The sequence below is a fragment of the Hippichthys cyanospilos genome, chromosome 3, assembly GCF_059441005.1.
Source record: "Hippichthys cyanospilos isolate Australia breed blue-spotted pipefish chromosome 3, RoL_Hcya_1.0, whole genome shotgun sequence".
In the NCBI taxonomy this organism is placed as follows: domain Eukaryota; kingdom Metazoa; phylum Chordata; class Actinopteri; order Syngnathiformes; family Syngnathidae; genus Hippichthys; species Hippichthys cyanospilos.
This window is the reverse complement of record NC_142371.1, coordinates 8,984,508-9,002,342: the sequence shown is the minus strand read 5'-3', so window position 1 is coordinate 9,002,342 and position 17,835 is coordinate 8,984,508. Positions and strand designations below refer to the sequence as shown.

Here is a 17,835-nt window from a genome sequence, read left to right as displayed (position 1 = left end):
GACTAAAGGTGTCAATATACAGATGTTCATAGTTTGCAAGAAAAGACACAATTGGAATGAGAATTTATTAGCCAGTAGTTAACTACAAACTTTCAAAAATGCTCTGGTACCTCCATCCCATACCATGGCTGATATTCTGAGCATTAACACAGTAAAATGACATAAAACAGAGGAACGCATTCAATTTTAATTGAATTTTACCTATTTTGCTTTTTTTTTCAAAAACTTTTTTTTATATGAACAAGGTCTAGTCAAACCATCCCTAGACCTGGCAGAGTAAATGGTTTTCTTTTTTTTTAAGAAAAAATTTATCATTTTGCAATGTTTTCAGTGTTTTAGGTTTTTCAATGTTTAATTTTTTTTCTCTTTTTCCATCGGTGAAGCAGGTTTCAAAAGGCTCAATCTGTAAAGAGGAATAAGAAATGAACGGTTAAAAACTATTTTAATAAGATCTCATCCATGGGCATTGTTTTCAAACCAGATGAAACCTCTGACACACCTTAGACACTGGGCACACCAGCAGGGGTGGTGGATTTCTGAGCAGCCTCTTTGGCCTGGTGAGCCTGGAGCACAGCAACAGCCTCATCCACCTATAAAATTAACAATAAATTAATCCAATGAAACACCGCACCCCAAAGTGGTGATAAAATCACAACACAGCCGTACGAGCACAAAGTCTGCAAAAAGTTTGTACTCAACTGTTAAATTTAAGCTATTCACTGACCTTAGATCGCAAGGATTCAGGCGATTCAAGCATGTGAAGAAGCTCAGAATTGTCAATCTCCAGCAGCATGCCGGTGATCTTGCCTGCCAGACTGGGGTGCATGTTCTGAATCAGCGGGAACAGACGCTCACCTAAAGGAGGAAATCATCCTAAGTTAGATGCAAAGTGTTTATTAAATAAAATAAAAATAAAAAGTACCGACCCAGCATCTGCTTCTGTTCCTGAGGAGGGGCAGCGGCCAGCATGGAGGCAGTCAACGGCTCCTGTCCTTGGACGTGGACAGCAGGCTAAGAAGAAAAAGAAGACATTGGTTATCTGCCCCTTTTCAACATCAATAACATATGATTAACATTTCACCTTAATTATACTGAGAAGGAAAAACAAGTACATTTTAGATTAAGTGTAGAGCTACATTTATGTCAAAGAAAATTCAAATATGAACCTGCTGCATGGTGACTTGTGGCTGGGAGGCCATGTGCTGCTGAGGATTGCGGACACCGGCGGCATATTTGTAGTGTGGCATTGCGCGCACTGGGGCGGTAGTGGCAGTAGCACTGGCAGGCCGCTGACTGAGGGCCTGGGTGGCTGCGGTACGAAAACAAGTTGAAGGCACCCCAAAACGCACAATAATAATTACTATCAAAGTGAAAGATCAAAGTGAGGACACATTGTACTCACGCATGCGTTGAGACGCCATCATGCGTGGGACCTGGGTGTTGGTGGTGGCTGTGGGACGGATGGTACTGAAACTCTGGGGCCTGGGAGCTGAAGGTCGCATTGCATTGGGCATGTTCTGGAAGTCTGGAGGAAGAATAGGTCATTTTAGAGCTTATTAACTCAAACAAATGCACCAGTAACAACGCAAACATAGACTTACGCTGTGGTCGCACTGCCTGAGTGGCCCATCGAGGGCTGGGACGCAGCTGGGCCAGTTGGTTGGAGTAATATGCAGCCCGATTTTGGGCCTAAGGACAAACACCAATATATGACCACATTATTTAAAATAAGTCACTGTCAGCTACTAAAAGACAATCAACCAGTCAACATCCACCCCCCCCCCCCCCCCCCCCAAAAAAAAATCACTACCCCATAGTTCTGATCTTTGGGGGACTCACCGGAGGTATAGCTGCCATAAAGTAGCCTGAAGGTGGAGCTGGTTGGTAAGGGTTGAGAACAGGATTAGGAACAGCCCGAACAGTGGCCATCCTTTGCATGTACTGATTGGTTAGATGGGCCTGGCGCTCTTCTTTGCGTTGAGCCAGGGCCACATACAATGGCTTAGTGGCAACTATACGGCCATTCATCTCAGTCACAGCTTTGGTGGCCTCCTCTGGCGAGGAAAAGCACACAAAGCCGAAGCCTTTGCTGCGACCACCATCCATCATAACCTGGGGAGGAGGAAACTCAAGCTAAGTGCCTCTAAAGCAGCAGCTTTTAAATTAACATTAGTAGATGAATTAGAGAGGGAGAAAATTGGATGAAGGGGCGTCACCTTAGCGCTTGTTATTGTTCCAAATGGAGAAAATTCTTTGCGTAGCCGCTCATCATCGAGACCATCATCCAAATTTTTCACATAAAGGTTGACACCCTGCAAAACAATTATAGAAAGTAGTGAGTGTTTTAGTTATATATGCTATGGATGCAGATAAAGAACGTTTTATCTGAAAATTAAGAGAAAATTGAGCTTCAGATAAAAACGGGAAAACATTGCTTGCTAATTTTTTTTTTTAATAAAGACAGGATACCACAGAACATTTCTACTTAATTATGAAAGACCAACTTTTAACATAGCTTTGCAGCACAATACTTTCCTGCTTTGAATCTCTCCCCACAAATTTGCCTGAGACTAACTTGCCGACTGAAAAAGCATGCACGAGTCCTTATGTTAAAAAAAAAAAAAAAAAAAAAAAACAGTAACAGGAATGCTGACAGCATCAAATGTATGCAGAATCGTTTACACTTATCCAAAGAACCTCTACGGAGCACTGGAGCGCTGCTAACTAGTGGCTAATTTATGCTACATGCAAATATAATGGAGCCACAAGCCTGTAGACATTGGAACATTGCACAGGTGGCCTATGTCAATATTAAGGAGAATGCCAACACAATTGAGCCAGAAATTGAGCTTGAAAATTATTTCAGAACAAAGCAGTGTTGACCAACAGCAGAATGACTATTGAAATTTCTACGCTGTGAAACACAGCCAAGAAGAACTTAAAAATACAAGCATACCAAGGAATTTGTCTATATTATTTGGTTTTTTATGATCACGCAAAGCATGGAAACAATTGTAGCTGTAATTCGCAAAAATTACTTTGAGCGGTTTCACCCCTACTAGTCATGAACAAAAATTTTAAGAATGAGAACTATTAATTTTCACAAAAACTGCTGTTTCAGTTTTTATAATGACAATTTGCATATACTCCAGTACAAGGGATCACCAACGTGGTGTCCGAGGGCACCAGGTAGCCCCCAAAGATCACATTTCTTTGAAACAGGACTTCAAACAACACAAAAGGGACAGTTGGAAGTTTGAAAGTAAAGACAAGCAAAAGTAAAGTCTAATATTTTGCTTTGAAACAAACCTGGTATCTAGTCATGCGATCCTGTTTCATCTGCTCAAATTTGCGCTTGAGCTCATTCTGGCGCTCCCCCTTTTTCTGTGCACGTCCCACATAAACTTGTCTGCCATTCAGTTCTTTACCATTCATATCATCCACAGCCTACAAAGAGATAATGCATATTTTAAATAAAATTCAAGTTACTTTTTACGACATTAAGTCACAATGTCAAATTTATGTCAGTTAAAAGCATTTTCCTTGCTACCTTTTGTGCATCTTCATGTCTCTCAAAACTGACAAAGCCAAATCCTTTGGATTTCCCACTTTCATCTGTCATGACACGGATACTGAGTGCTGGTCCTTAAAAACAAACATAGTAATAATAGTAAATACCTCTAACTGAGGTGAAAACAGTCATTCATCCAGGCCCTTCATTCTCTTGGAATGGAATTAACTTGCAACTGGAAATCTCCTGCTCATCTTAGAACTGCCTGCTTTTTTTTTTTCTCATTCACGGTTTATCAGTTGACATGCAGTGTAGATAGGCCAATTCTAGGCTGAGTGTTTGTGTACAAACCCAACTATTGGTCATCCAAGATAAAGGCGCACCCCAAACCATAAACACCGAGTTCTTTTGGGTGCAAAAATGGTTGTTAAAATGTATCGAGACCTGTCTGACTACCATGGTTTGGGTGAAAATGTATTTAACACGGTTGAACTATATATTCAATACTTACCATATTTTCCAAACAACTCTTTGAGCTTTTCATCATCCATATCCTCGCCAAAATTCTTAATATAAACATTGGTGAATTCTCTTGCACGGGCTCCAAGCTCCGCTTCTCTCTCTTTACGAGACTTGAAGCGCCCAACAAATCTATTAGCCAGAAAAAGAAAAACATTAGCCAATCATAACATTTCTGGAGAATATATTAAAATCTATAGCTAATATTTACATCTTACTGTACTCTTGGTAGATAGTGGTGTAATTTATATCACAGAAAGTTGCACAAAAACATGTCAATGATGCAGGAACACTTTGATATAGCTCATGCTTTTAATCAAACATGTCCAAACTAATACAACATAGGTCAATATATATATTAACTGTTTGATATTCGAAACAGCATTACGGAAGCCTTTTTCACATAGCGAGTACCAGGGCACTGCATGCCATGATTTACCCTATTCAGTGTATATGTGGTGATGGGCGGGACCACAAAATGAAGCGTTACTGGAAGGCACGAAGAGGACTTTAGCCGTAACAGCAATGCACATCTAATTAGAAACTATCCCATTAGAATGTGGTGGCATGGTGGCAGACAAGCTCCTCCATAGTAGACTTATTTACAGGTAACAACACCATTGAACTACCGAAGAATTTGCTGAGCCATTAAATTTCTCTCTGCTGTGCTTCCTTAAAACAACTGAAAAAGGGTAAATCATCAACGCTGGAGCTAGGCAAGAAAAAAAACCCCATTATAAAACAATTACCAATTGTGAAATCTGGAATTTGCACGTGGTAGAATGCTTAATTGGGGTGTGGACTACTATATCTTTTCAATCATCTAAACAAGTAATCAACCTCCCCCCAAAAAAAGTATTTTTATTTTTTAAGTAATTTTACAGAGGGGTGTAAAAACCGTTGATGTCTCAAGCAAGAGTTCCTCTTAATTGGGATAAAAGTGTTTCACCACATGGAGTTGGGACACCTGCACCAGGGCAGTGGCTATCGTTTCTGTGCTAGGGATGAATCTGTCAGATTAGGGCCGAATAATTATATATTTGCAATATAATAATACACTACAATATATTTTAAGTGCAATATTGTAATTGCAAAGGCTGTGGTTTAAATGGTCTTTTTTTTTTTTTAATTCAACGCAGAGCTGAGAGGGAGAGAATGTTCAAATGGGGTTAAGCAAACATTCAGCTATCTTTCAGTAAGGTTTCCATTCCACAAGACATTGCAGAAAGTATGTCATATTTTTTTTTAGCACATATTTAGAACGTAGTATTTAGCACGTTTAGAATGTTAAACTGACCAAATTGCGACACGAGGACTTGACCAAATGCCAGCAATGTATAGGCCCAGTGACTTATCTGGCAGGGCCACCTCAATTAGGCTAATGGTAGCCTGACAGAGCCACCACCCAAAAGGCTGAACATAGAACTAAAGAATCTGTTTTCTAAGTAAACTCACCAGACTGGGTCGACCTCTTTTCCCAGACACATTTACGATAGTTACAACTTAAGCAAGAATGTTAACTTTACATTCAGATATTTCAAATCCGTATAGATTGTTGTTTTACATGTTGCACAGGATTTATCTATTGAGAACAATTTTGATATGAATGTTCATTGGGTTTATTACTCAATAATTCATTCAAAATGCAAATGTGCAGAATGACTTGAAAAAAATGTTAATTTGCTGTTGCGGCGGGATAACCCAAACCTACATTACAGATTCAAGTATGATACAATTCATCACGTCTTGGAAATCATGTTAAACACACTCAGATGTTATCATTTCATTAGATTAATAGATTAGTAAAACACTTGAATCAATATGTCCATCATAATCCCACTTACACTTTTCTGTCATTGAGCAACATGCCATTCATTTTCTCAATGGCCCGTTCAGCAGCCTCGTGGGTCTCAAAGTGCACAAAGCCGTAACCCTTTGAGCCATTTTCATCACAAACCACCTTGGAGAGGGAACATTGAGCACTTCAGTAACAATCAAACACCATGCATCGGAAATACATTTGACAAACAATGGGATTCTGCTGTGGAGTTTGTGTCATGCCAAGTAGTGGTGAGTATGCAAAAAACATTCAAGCCGCAGTCCGACATGTGCACTAAACAGCCACTGATCCACCTACCTTACAGGACAGGATATTTCCAAATGCTGAAAAAGTATCATAGAGGGCTTTGTTGTCGATAGACTTGTCCAAGTTCTTGATGAAAATGTTGCCCACTCCGCTCTTCCTCAGTGACGGGTCTCGTTGAGACCACATGATGCGAAGGGGTCTGCCTTTGATCACGTCAAAATTCATGGTGTCCAGGGCCCTCTCAGCTGAAAAGAGTTCAAATCAATATATGGCAGTGTGTTAAATAGCCGGTTGTCCGTCCCTCTATTGCACAATGAACATGCTTCGAAAAGTAACACTAACGTTAAGCTCGTCAACAGTTCAAAATGGGAGTAAAGGAATACACACTCACTTTGAACAAACGGAAAACTCACCGTCAGCGGGCTGCTGAAAGTTCACATAGGCGTAACCGAGGGAGCGACGGGTGATCATGTCCCTGCATACTCTGATAGACAAGATAGGCCCAGCCGGGCTGAATTTCTCGTAGAGCATGGCCTCGGTTACGTCTGGATGCAGGTCCCCCACATAGAGGGAGGCCATGGGATAGCTAGGAGCGCTGGGGTTCATGACGACGACGCGTGGTCACTCACGAAAAGTAATGGCAATTGACGCCCTGTTAAAGGTGGAAACGGCCGTCTTCAATGTGAAGCGGTAATCTGCTTTGCCGCGTCGTATAAACGACTGAGCGACCAGACTCGCTGTTTCGTACGTTACCTCCCAAAGGTGGCAACGTGGGCTAGCTAGCCTGGTTAGCAAGCTATCAGAACGTGGCCTAACCGATGCGGATCGTGGGATTAATTTCCTCGTGTGCCTTTTTTTCCGGGCAAACAAGAATGCTCCGTATATACGTTCAAGTATTTGTTACTATTGACAAGAAAAGACTAACAGCGTTGCTAGAAACGTGGTAGACACGGCGAACAAATGACCACCCACGCTTGCAATAATGGCGGTTATATCTTCACGTTAGCTTCTTAGCGTCCGTCTAAGGTTCTTCTTCCTCTTTGCTTTGCTTGGGTTGGCAAATGAAATCCTGCTTCACCGATTTCTTTTCTTATAAAAATATGTCTGCGTGTGCGCTCTAGCTTTTGGTTTGTTTCATAATAATAAAATGTGTGCCGTGGCTAGCTACGGAGCACACCCAACGCAGACGGATTACAGGAATGAAAGGAAGGTCGGTCGAGGTTGTTTCCCGATACCAGTCCAAATCTCGGGGCGGGCCACAGAAAACATGACGTCACTGATCTCGCGACATTTTATATTGACTCATCATTTCCAGCTGCTCGCTGAAAGTCTGCTTCAAACTCAGCCCCGCCCAATTACTTTACACCCCGTCGTTTGAACGTGGGCTGATTATCATTAGTATGGATTGTTACGTGCTTTTTTTTAATGTCGCCTGGTTAATGTAGTTTATATTTACACATCAAAAATAGGACATAGACAATCAATAAAATGCTCAATTTAAAAGACTAACGCCTAAAATGAAACCTCGTGACCCTATCTACAACGACAGCACCCCTACTTTCTAGCTCGTCCCTATGACCCTATCTTGACCGACTTCATCGCTAAGGTGGTTGACAGTAAAATTTTCTCCAAAAGACACTTTGAAATTTGAGTTTAAGCACTGACTTGAACCATGCTCTCTCTCTCTCTATCCATCCATCCATTATATATATATATATATATATATATAGAGAGAGAGAGAGAGAGAGAGAGAGAGAGAGAGAGAGAGAGAGAGAGAGAGAGAGAGACCTTAATTTTTTTTTAATCTTAAATCTTAGTATAAACATCTGACTCCCCTTTCTGAATTTGTGGGTTTGTATGCCTTGAAAGAACTTACTTTCTTTGCATGGAAGTATTGGTATATATGGTATATATTTAAAGAGAAATGTTCTAATTTTGAGTAGTTTTTCATAGGTTCATCTTAAGAGACCTGAAGCAAGGGTTAAGCTGTATTAGATAAAATAGATTTTAAAAACGAAATGGTTTTATTTTGATATAATACAAACTTTTTAAATTCACATGGTGCATAGCAGTAAACTATATTCTCTAGAATAATTTTCAGACGAGTAATTTCAAATATAAATTTCAGTTGATTTTTATGGGTTTTAGCTAATAAGACTACATTTCCCATAGTTATTAGACACAGGTCATCAGTCTTTTATCTTGTTACAACATGGAAAGCTAAATTTACAGAACACTTTCACGTTACATGGACTTGCTGAGTAAGGACATCTACAAACAAACCAAAACTATTTCCTCATGCAAATATTTATTAATATCTTTTCCAGTTGAAATGTTTAATTTCTTTTAACATTGGCATGTGGTTTGTTCAGATGTTGTTCGCAGCAATTGTTTCCGTGCAAAATCCACTGGAGATTTTGTTCAATTTGCATTTTGAGTAATCACCTAACTCAAGTTGAATGTTCAACTTCAACCTTTTAGAAGAAGACACTGTTAAATATTAAGTTTTCTTTCCATTATTTTTTTTAATTGTGCCATCTAAATAAACCTACAAATAATGCTGATAATGCAATGTACAATTGAAAATTTTATATTGATTTGGGTAAAATTATTCTTGAGAAAATGCTGTGCAAAAAATAGTCTGCTTGAAAAATTGTTAGTGGAGTGGACGACTTAAAACTTCAATCAGCTTTATTATTTAACTTACACATTACCCCTCCAAATAAAAAAAGGGATTAGTTAAGTGATTCTAAATCAAGTAAACAAAGCCTGCCAACATAAAACGCACTTTAAATTGACAAAAGGAGTAATAAAATGAAGTAGAAAATAGTAACAGCCTTTTTTTCCTATGCCAAAAACAGTTGAAACAAAAACAGTTTGTAACTTCTATATTGAAATATAGAAAAGGTTGATAATCCAACAACAACAACAATTCAAATAGTAGAAAGTTCAAATTTGACAATGGAATGTAACCTGTGAGTTTCATAGCCTGCTTACATTTTTAGCATTACACACCGAATGTCTTCTTGTGAGGAAAAAAAGTGTTGATATTCACCTTTACCACAAAATAACCAAACAAAAATCACTTAACATGAATGACATACATATACAGTATACCTGTTTTCGTACGTTTAAGGTTGAAAAGCTTGTTATCCAACCCACCACCATGATAGTGTAAGACTTATAACCCTCAAACAAAAAAAGTAGTCAGCTTCACAGCCAACAACACAAGCACCCTTTCAAATCCCAACTGTGACCCAAACCCTCTTCATCCTCATAAATCTCGTTAAAAGAAAACATTTAAACCCAAAGGAGTGATAAGAGCTGTGAGGAAAAATATTCATTTTGGAGAGCAGCACAACAGTGATGCCGTGGTGGACTCTTGTGTTTGTGGTGCTGATGAAGAGTAGTCAAGATGATGGCGGGTTGACGAAAAGGACACGGCGTTTTGCTCGATCTCTGAGTTCTATACATCTTCACACTGGCTGTCAGAATTCCACAACTGATAAAAGAGATACAGAGAATAGATGAGAAATGAAGGTTAAGAAGTGGTGCATGGGGTAGTACAGAAACAACAAACTACTTCAAAAGCATTTTACTTGGATTTTTTTTTTTTGGAGAGGTTGTTCACATTTCCAAATAAATGCAACCTGTATATGACCTGTGTTTGCATGCTAAAAAGACCAAAGCTGTCCCGCATGCGCAGAGGACACTGTGAAGTCAGACCACGGGTGTACTTAACGTGTATACAAAAGTACCTGGCGGAGCCAGAATAATTTAATTCTATTGAATTTTAGACAGTAAATTGAGGGGAAGGATGATTTTTTTTTTTTTGTCATGGTATTCCTGTAACATCTCTTGCTCAAAAAGAAACAAGAGACAAAATACACCTCTCTCCTTTCAGTTGAGTTGGTGTTAATGTTGTTTTTAACAATCTACTCCAGCCTTGCAGAATTGTGACATTTGTCGCTTGTTTGTTACATGCAAGTCAGATGAATGCGACCTGGTTCTTCAGCCTGAAGTCGCTTGTCAAAAGCTCGGATATGCATCGAATTTAGGACCACATAACCAAATGGTCTGGGTTGCATTTGAAAAAACAAAAATCGGGTCTGTGCTGATCAGATATTGGTCAGATAGGGGCAGAAATCATAATTGTTTACTTAAGAATGAGGTGTGAATTTAGCCTAACCTGCTAATACTCTTATCTTGTTCAGTCACAAATGAAGGCACTTGTGCTGAAAATTACAGCACTGCTTTAAAAAACTCCTTCATGGAATTCACTTATCACGCTGGTTTTCCAGTCCCAATTAACAGCGAAAAATAAGGGAACATTGTACATACAGTATTACCTTATTTTTTCGCTTTTTTCAAGGAGTGTTCAAAGACCCTGGGTTTATAAACACTATGTGTGGAAAGTAAGACATTGCCACCAAGTAGGAAGTTGCTTAAACACATCTTTACATGTATACATGTAAATATAATTAAGTGCATCTGAGGTTCAGCATTGCAAATTGAGGAACTTACTGTCAAGTTGTCTCTCAGTAGCTGCATGATAAGTGTACTGTCTTTGTATGAATCCTCAGTCACAGTTTCCAGCTCTGCAATGGCATCATCAAATGCCTGCAAGGTAAATAAATAATTTTAAGGTTTCCGAATTTGGCTTCCTCAGTCAGGCATCAGAAAACAACAATGTCTATGTTTGGGACCAGCTTTTTTCTCTTGCATATAGCACATGCACACATTTTGTGCATCGAATCATGCTCCCTTTCAACTCGATCAATGATTTTGTTCTTTTTTTTTTTTTAAAGTATTGGCCCTACGACAATATTACGTGTCTGAGGTCTTTCAATATTTGTGGTGATGTGACAACCAATAGCTGGGTTCAAATAAAACCGTAAATAGGAAAGTTTGTAAACTATCACGAGAATGGCATGAACAAAGGACAAAATTGGCAAAAACACGAGCGGTCTACGAAAAGCAAGTGTCCAGATAGAGGAGCAGGTGCTCATAAAAGCCCGCATATATTACAGAGTTGAGATTTACCAAGGAAAATATCAAAGTGACTGAACATCATGACTCTACCTACATAGTCCAACATTGACACATCTCAAGGGTCAATGCTTAAATGACGACAACAACGTTATCTAATGACAAATATGTATATGTTTTTATACACAATATTTTACAACCAGACCAATGCCTACATTCTGCTGAATTCTGTCATTTTTTTCTACATACACTCCTGCATACAGTAAAACGGCATGAGTCAGAAACTTCTACTTTTGTAGGTTTCTAAAAGGGGGAAAAAATAATTGTGGGAAATTCCTAAATCTAGAATTATTTTAATTAGAACCACCAAAATTCAGTCTTTGTAAAATCTCGGTGTGAGACTAGGTTAGGATTAAAAGCAGCCATTGGATATGAGCAAATGTGCCACTGTAGTCTTACAAGAGTCTTTCCCAAGAGTCTTCAAATGTAAACATAAACATTGCCAGCATATACATATCACCAAATACAAAATACAATGACAAAACCTATGTCAGCAGTTCTTACAGTTTTTGCCAGTTCGCAGGCCTTTTCAGGCGAGTTGAGGATCTCATAGTAAAACACGGAGAAATTGAGTGCAAGACCAAGACGAATTGGGTTTGTGGGCTTCATCTCTTCCGTGCTGGTTTTAAAAGCTTCTTGGTAGGCTCGTTCTGAGTCTTTGATGATTTCTGAAGTTAAATGAAGACGACAAATTAAAAAACATTGAAGAACAAAAATATTTTCAAATCCAATATTCAGAATGTAACTAATACATCAATCTACACAACCCACATTTTATCATGTGAATCACACATATATGAATAAGAAATGAAATTTCAACACAACCTCAGCCACAGATGGCTGAGCTGCGATAAATCCTTACATACCCTGCTTGTCATCCCCCGTTGCCACTTCAGCCTGGTAGCGGTGGTAGTCACCTTTCATTTTCAAATAGAACACTTTACTCTCTGGTGAAGTGGCTTTCGGGATGAGGTGAACTTTCAAGAGATCCTAACAGAAAAAAAAATCATCATCATCAGTATCAGTCAGGGCTGTGGCCCATTGCTTTCAACAGACTGTTAGTCTTCACTTGAAGTGTTTTTCGAGGCATTTATAGCAGCTTTTTCCACTTCTTGTTTTTTTCTGTGAGTTTTCCTCTTTAGTCTCCTTTTCAGGAGGTAAAATGCATGTTTTTCTTAGGTCTAGAAAATGACTTGGTCAATCCGAAACCGCAGTCTTTTCTTTGTGTTGGCAGAACATTTTGGGACATTGTCTTGCTACATTATGTAGTTAGTCCTGATTAATTTGAAAGCATTTTTTTCTGAAAAATGCCAAACAAAATGGACCACAATTCATTCTGCTGCTACTATCAGGAGTTACATCATCATCAATAAAGGCTACTGAGCACGTTCCAGAAGGAGCAATGCAAGCCCAGGCCATGCCATTTTACTTTCCAAATGAATTAAATGTTTTAGATCCCAAGCAAATTATTTTTCCCCTATACTTTAAGATATCCATTCCTTTGTTCCAGGTCAATCTTGGTCTCAATTTAGGGACTCATCTCAATACTTCTTTGAAAAACCCAATCTGGCCTTACAATTCTTTTTGCTGATGACTGCATCTTAGGGTATTGAGCAACAGTGAGTTGTGATCGCTCTTTGATTTTCCCTTCACAGGGCTCAAAATATTCCTGCCATCAACTACTGTTATAAATTTTATATTTTTGTTCAAAACCTGATATATAGCAATTGTTCAAAAAATTCAAGGGAAGCTAACGATTTCAAAAGGCACTCTCTATGATGTACAGAATAAAGCTCACCAGAACATCCTGGCATATTCCCTTGAGCTCTGCCTCAATTTTGTCCTGGTACTCTTTGGCCAATTGTTTTCTTCGGTCACCTTCAGCCTTCCGGGCTATACTGTCCAAAACACGCCACGAAGAACGACGGGCCCCAACTACATTCTTGTAGGCCACAGAAAGCAGGTTGCGCTGCTCACTGGTTAGTTCTACGTCATTATTCTCTGTTGCAGCCTTCATTGTCGCAGCCATGTCGTCATAACGCTCCGCTTGTTCAGCCAGTTTGGCTTTTTTGATCAAGCACTCTTTGGAGTCCCCACTCATGATGGATCACTAGAAAAACAAATGAAACACAAAAGAGGATTTCACAGGGACAAATTTCACACCCTTAATGGAGACATAGTAATTTGGTACGATTTAAAAATTGTACATTTTAAAATTTAACCATCTGATTTAGTGAAAAACAGATTTTCATAGTCAAAACCACTTTTAGTATACCCTACGAACGACATATTGAACTGTAATGTAGTAAAATGACAATAGTTCACTTATTTGCCAAACATACACCATATAAACACGTGTGCTGCGTTCACACCTAACTTGCAAAAGGAGGAAAAAAAAAAAAAAAAAAGGCATGTTTTGAATTGGGGTCAATGTAGTTCAAGTAACATGGCACAAAAGCACAGTCAGCGATGCGAAAAACGCGAATGGAGCGACATGACACAGAAAGTGAAACAAAAGAAGTAAAACAATTTAACTTCTGTCGCGCCTTGCGTTGTGACGGTCAATCAGCTTCGGGAATGTTCAACGTCTCACATGGGGCGGGAATGAATCATGGCGGTCGGTTTGCGGACCCCCGGAGCTATGCAACACGGCCAGCTGGGCTTTCAATAGAAAAACGGAGCCAAGCAAGAGCATTCACCTCGCTTGTAGAATGGTGGAGGATGGACTTGGAATACCTCATATGTGCAGTATTTACTTCCATTTTTGAACAGCTGTTGAACTGTACTTACTGTGCTAAGATAGCAATAGTGAAGCATTGACTGCACAGTACTTAGCAGTCATTGTCCACTTGACTGCCATGTTGAAACTTTTTTTTTCCTCTGACGAGTTTTGCTACCAAGCGAGGGAGAGACAACACACACAAAAAAAATAAAAATAAAAAATGGTGCTGTAGGAGAAAAGATTGGCTCCACTGCTTCCCTGAAAATAAGTTATAGCTCTCAGCTGTGGTCTCCTTTCTCGATCCACTGTAAACTGCACAACAACTCCCCCCCAGGCCCTTGGGTAAATATGTGAACAAGCCAAATGCCGGCAGTTAACGCCCAGCGACCAAAAGGCTAGCGAATGCGCGTAGTAGGAACAATTTTACGCGTTCAGTGTGAATGCAGCATAAGGATGGGACGGGGTCTTATAGTAATTTCAGCGCCAAAAGATTTCCCATCCCTGCAGAGCACAAGATCTTATTTTCTTTTGACTGTTCATTGGCCTGTTGGGCCAGAAGTGCAACAGCATTAACAGGAGAATATGGCTCAGGCAGGTCCTTGCTTAATATGCTGATATCCAGGGCAAGAAACAATACCTTGTTGTTTTAAAATCAAAGCCAATCACTACAGGGCACTAAAAAAACAACTTAATTATGCCATAGCGATGATCATCATTAAAAAAACATGCTGGTGCTGCACTGGGCAAGCAATACAGGAAAACATTCATCAGGCCTCTGCTGAATATATACAATTACACAGATGCGCACCACGAAAACACATTCAGCTTCTCAGGATGCTGCAGAAAAGATCATGGCGTTGGGAAGAGCTTCTCATCACCATGGCGAAGATAGATTCTAACAAAGTTCGCAACAAATTCAAAGACCCAGTGCAGATGGCCAGGATGCCAGTCCTATTCACAACAAACAGACCGCTGTGGCCATTCGTCTCAGCAGAATAAAACGCAATCACCAATTCCTGTTTCTATTACAGTTGCGACAGAAACATCTGCTGCAAGCAGATTGCAAGAGCGTTTGCAGCAAATCCTGGACGTGCACAGACAGCTGGCCAGACTCATCGATGTCACGTTGAGGGTCACCGGCCAAGCAGGATACAATCTGGTACCGGTCGCGTCGGTCCTGGTGACGGCCAGCCAGCTGCTGGGCCAAGTGGATCCGACGATCTCCTTGGGCAACACGCTGATCCAGGAAGCCAGAAAACTGTTCAACGACCCGATCTCGCCTGTCACGAGTCTTGAGTGGGAAGACAGACGAGGCTGCAGCGAGGCTCAGCAGGATCACGGCGGGTTACAACGAAGCAGGCCGCTCCAGTTGATGGAGGATGGCTTTCAAAACATGAACCCAGCGGCTCAACAAGGAGCGGAGCAAGCAACCGATTCGTCTTGGCAGACGCTTCTCCCTCAGAAAAACAGAGGGCCGCACAATCCTAAGATTAGTAAAAAAAAAAAAAAAAAAAAAAAAAAAAAAATACCTCACATACACTCTTACCAAACTCTTTTGTGTCCCCCTGATGAAGCCAGTATATGTCCAAGCCCATCCGAAGTTTGCTAGAGAACATTTGGATAATCCAGAAAATGATTCAGAGAATGTAATATGGTCAGATGAAAGCAAAATAGAACTTTTTGGTATAAACTCAACTTGTCATGTTTGAAGGAGAAAGTATGTGGAGTTGCATCCAAACAACACCATACCTACTGTGAAGCATGGGGGTGGAAACATGCTCTGAGGCTGCTTTTCTGCAAAGGGACCAGGACAACTGATCCATGTAAAGGAGATTGAATGGGGCCATGTATCGTGAGATTCTTAATTAAAACCTTCTTCCATCAGCAATGGCATTGAAGAAACGTGGCTGGGTTTTTCAGCATGACAACGATCCCAAACACACCGCTTGGGCAACGAAGGAGTAGCTTCAAAAGAAGTATTTCAAGGTCCTGGAGTGGCCTAGCCAATCTCCAGATCTAAACTCCATAGAAAATCTTTGGAGGGAACTGAAAATCTATGTTGCCCGGCGACAGACTCAAAATATCACTGCTCTAGAGTCGATCTGCTGTATTCATTTATTGAGTCCTGATCTCGGAACGGATCCTGCCGTGTAATCATTTGCTCTGTCAAGTTTCCACAGGGCTAAATGACTACACAGTGTCTTACGATACCAATCTGCAAACCAAGTTAAGAATTGTCTTATACTGTAGTTTTCTTATTGAACTGAAGAATCGCTGCAATCACTGAAGTATTGCATTTGGCCAAATACTTATAGGAATGCCATATATATGCTATATATATTTATAGCCCTCTTTACAAACCTGCAGAGCAAACAGACACCTTCCCCTACACTCCTTTCCTGCATACGTAAACCACACCCATTTCCATACCTGCGTCTCGCCCACCATTATTTCCTGCTAAGTTTACGTTTGACATTGGCGCATGAGGTTTTAGGCATGGCTTTTATCTATTGCAACTACTGTAAGCAGCGCATTTCTCAAAACGTTACAAAGGTTTTTCGAGCATGTCATTTCTCGTTGAGCTTGCGTTAGAATCTCCGCAAATAATACTTAAGGGTTCTCAAAACGTATAGAATGACGACAGTTAACAAAAAATAAATCTATTATCAGCTACAAATTAACATCAACAACGGAGACAATGTGTGGCCGCCCCAGCAGTTAACTACTGTTGGAGCGTGAGCATACACAGCCCAACCCGTTGAAGTGAGTTCAACCGCACAGGCAATATCTTAGGTTCGTTTAGACTTGACACGCCTTCCCAGTAGAAAGCAGCTAAAGGACACGTTTCATTGATTTGAAATCAGCCATTGTTCTCGGTCTGATTATTGTAAGCATTTTTCAGCACCAAAGTCAATTACGGTCAATGTCGACAACGTGTCGCTGGGTTTTGCTACACAACAGAGGTCCAGCTATCGCCTGCACTAATGCAACAGAATAGTTGCAATACGTTTCTGTCCATTCCTACCTGGTTTATGGTAGCTAGCAGCGGCTTTCAACTTTCAGCTGATTCTCTCAGCGTCGTCAGCGGGAATAGTCGACGGGGTTTCCTTCCAATTGTACTGGTTAAAGACGCTGCCCTTGCAAAAGTAGATGACGTCATCATCACTAAGGCAACCGCTGTGTAGACAACATGGGAGTTGTAGTTTCAAACTGATGGTCGGCCAATGAAACGTGCTAAAAAAACAGTCGATTTGCAGCAGATCCACATGTTAAACAAAGAAAAACACATTTCAGATGAGTGCTGTGGCAAAGGCGTTTTTTTAAATTAAAAATAACCGTGTGTGCTTTTATATTATCTTAAAAAATGTGAAGAGTAAGATTGGTTTTTTACATCCATTATTTTCAATTAAATTAAAACTTGAATAAACAAAATGAGATATCTTTTGACATTCAAATATCTTTACCGGATTTCATATTCTCATATTTTAGCTGAATAAACCTGAATAAAACAGCAATTTAAAGATATTATTCATTTACCAAAAAAAGTACTCAAAAGACTAAGGTAGACGCCACATACACGACCTTCCACACAAATCACACAAGAAAAATACTACTATCATATTATGATTTTTATTCTGAATGGACATGAACTACGCGGCTTCATTGAAAAAAAAATCATAACTAATTTCACTCAAACATTAAAGGTTAAATACATTATTTGTTTTGAATTTGTGTGAATTTACAATTATCATTATTATAATAAAACACAATAATAATAATTTTCCCCAGGGGAAGAACGCAAAGGAAATTCAGATAACAACGAAAGAGCTAAATTCAGGGAATAAGATTTCTATCAACTTAAACCAGTTAAAATTCAGGCCAATCCCCTAAACACACGCACACACACACATGCACAATTTGTTTTTGCCAGTTGATGATTCATGCATT

The 17,835-nt window shown here is 39.7% G+C and overlaps 2 protein-coding genes across 3 annotated transcripts; both read right to left on the bottom strand.

Moving 5' to 3' along the window:
- Positions 1-51: 51 nt before the first annotated feature.
- LOC148425694 (polyadenylate-binding protein 1A) lies at positions 52-7,329 on the bottom strand. 2 transcript variants are annotated; one of them, XM_088410245.1, is made up of 16 exons: positions 6,870-7,329; positions 6,530-6,768; positions 6,168-6,361; positions 5,875-5,990; positions 4,023-4,162; positions 3,551-3,645; positions 3,310-3,447; positions 2,217-2,312; positions 1,840-2,112; positions 1,602-1,689; positions 1,403-1,525; positions 1,167-1,309; positions 927-1,011; positions 725-855; positions 500-590; positions 52-403 (listed from the first exon to the last, which is right to left on the bottom strand). In XM_088410245.1, the coding sequence occupies exons 2-15, from the start codon at positions 6,720-6,722 to the stop codon at positions 501-503; spliced, it is 1,905 nt and encodes a 634-aa protein (XP_088266371.1). In that variant the 5' UTR covers positions 6,723-6,768; positions 6,870-7,329; the 3' UTR covers positions 52-403; position 500. The 2 variants fall into 2 exon arrangements, with proteins under 2 accessions (XP_088266371.1, XP_088266372.1); XM_088410246.1 differs by having other exon boundaries at positions 7,089-7,329.
- Positions 7,330-8,789: 1,460 nt separating this feature from the next.
- LOC148425693 (14-3-3-like protein) lies at positions 8,790-17,045 on the bottom strand. Its single transcript, XM_088410039.1, has 6 exons — positions 16,913-17,045; positions 12,964-13,275; positions 12,032-12,155; positions 11,670-11,833; positions 10,641-10,736; positions 8,790-9,618 (listed from the first exon to the last, which is right to left on the bottom strand). The coding sequence occupies exons 2-6, from the start codon at positions 13,264-13,266 to the stop codon at positions 9,583-9,585; spliced, it is 723 nt and encodes a 240-aa protein (XP_088266165.1). The 5' UTR covers positions 13,267-13,275; positions 16,913-17,045; the 3' UTR covers positions 8,790-9,582.
- Between the last annotated feature and the right edge of the window lie 790 nt (positions 17,046-17,835).

Excerpts from the sequence above, each read along its gene's own strand:
- LOC148425694 (XM_088410245.1), bottom strand. The coding sequence starts at position 6,722 with ATGAACCCCAGCGCTCCTAGCTATCCCATGGCCTCCCTCTATGTGGGG. Across the intron at positions 3,646-4,022 it reads AGAGTTGTTTGGAAAATATG|GACCAGCACTCAGTATCCGT; the intron begins GTAAGTATTGAA and ends TTTGTTTTTAAG. Across the intron at positions 3,448-3,550 it reads GACATGAAGATGCACAAAAG|GCTGTGGATGATATGAATGG; the intron begins GTAGCAAGGAAA and ends ATCTCTTTGTAG.
- LOC148425693 (XM_088410039.1), bottom strand. The coding sequence starts at position 13,266 with ATGAGTGGGGACTCCAAAGAGTGCTTGATCAAAAAAGCCAAACTGGCT. Across the intron at positions 12,156-12,963 it reads GAATATGCCAGGATGTTCTG|GATCTCTTGAAAGTTCACCT; the intron begins GTGAGCTTTATT and ends TTTTTCTGTTAG. Across the intron at positions 10,737-11,669 it reads CCTGCGAACTGGCAAAAACT|GCATTTGATGATGCCATTGC; the intron begins GTAAGAACTGCT and ends TTTACCTTGCAG.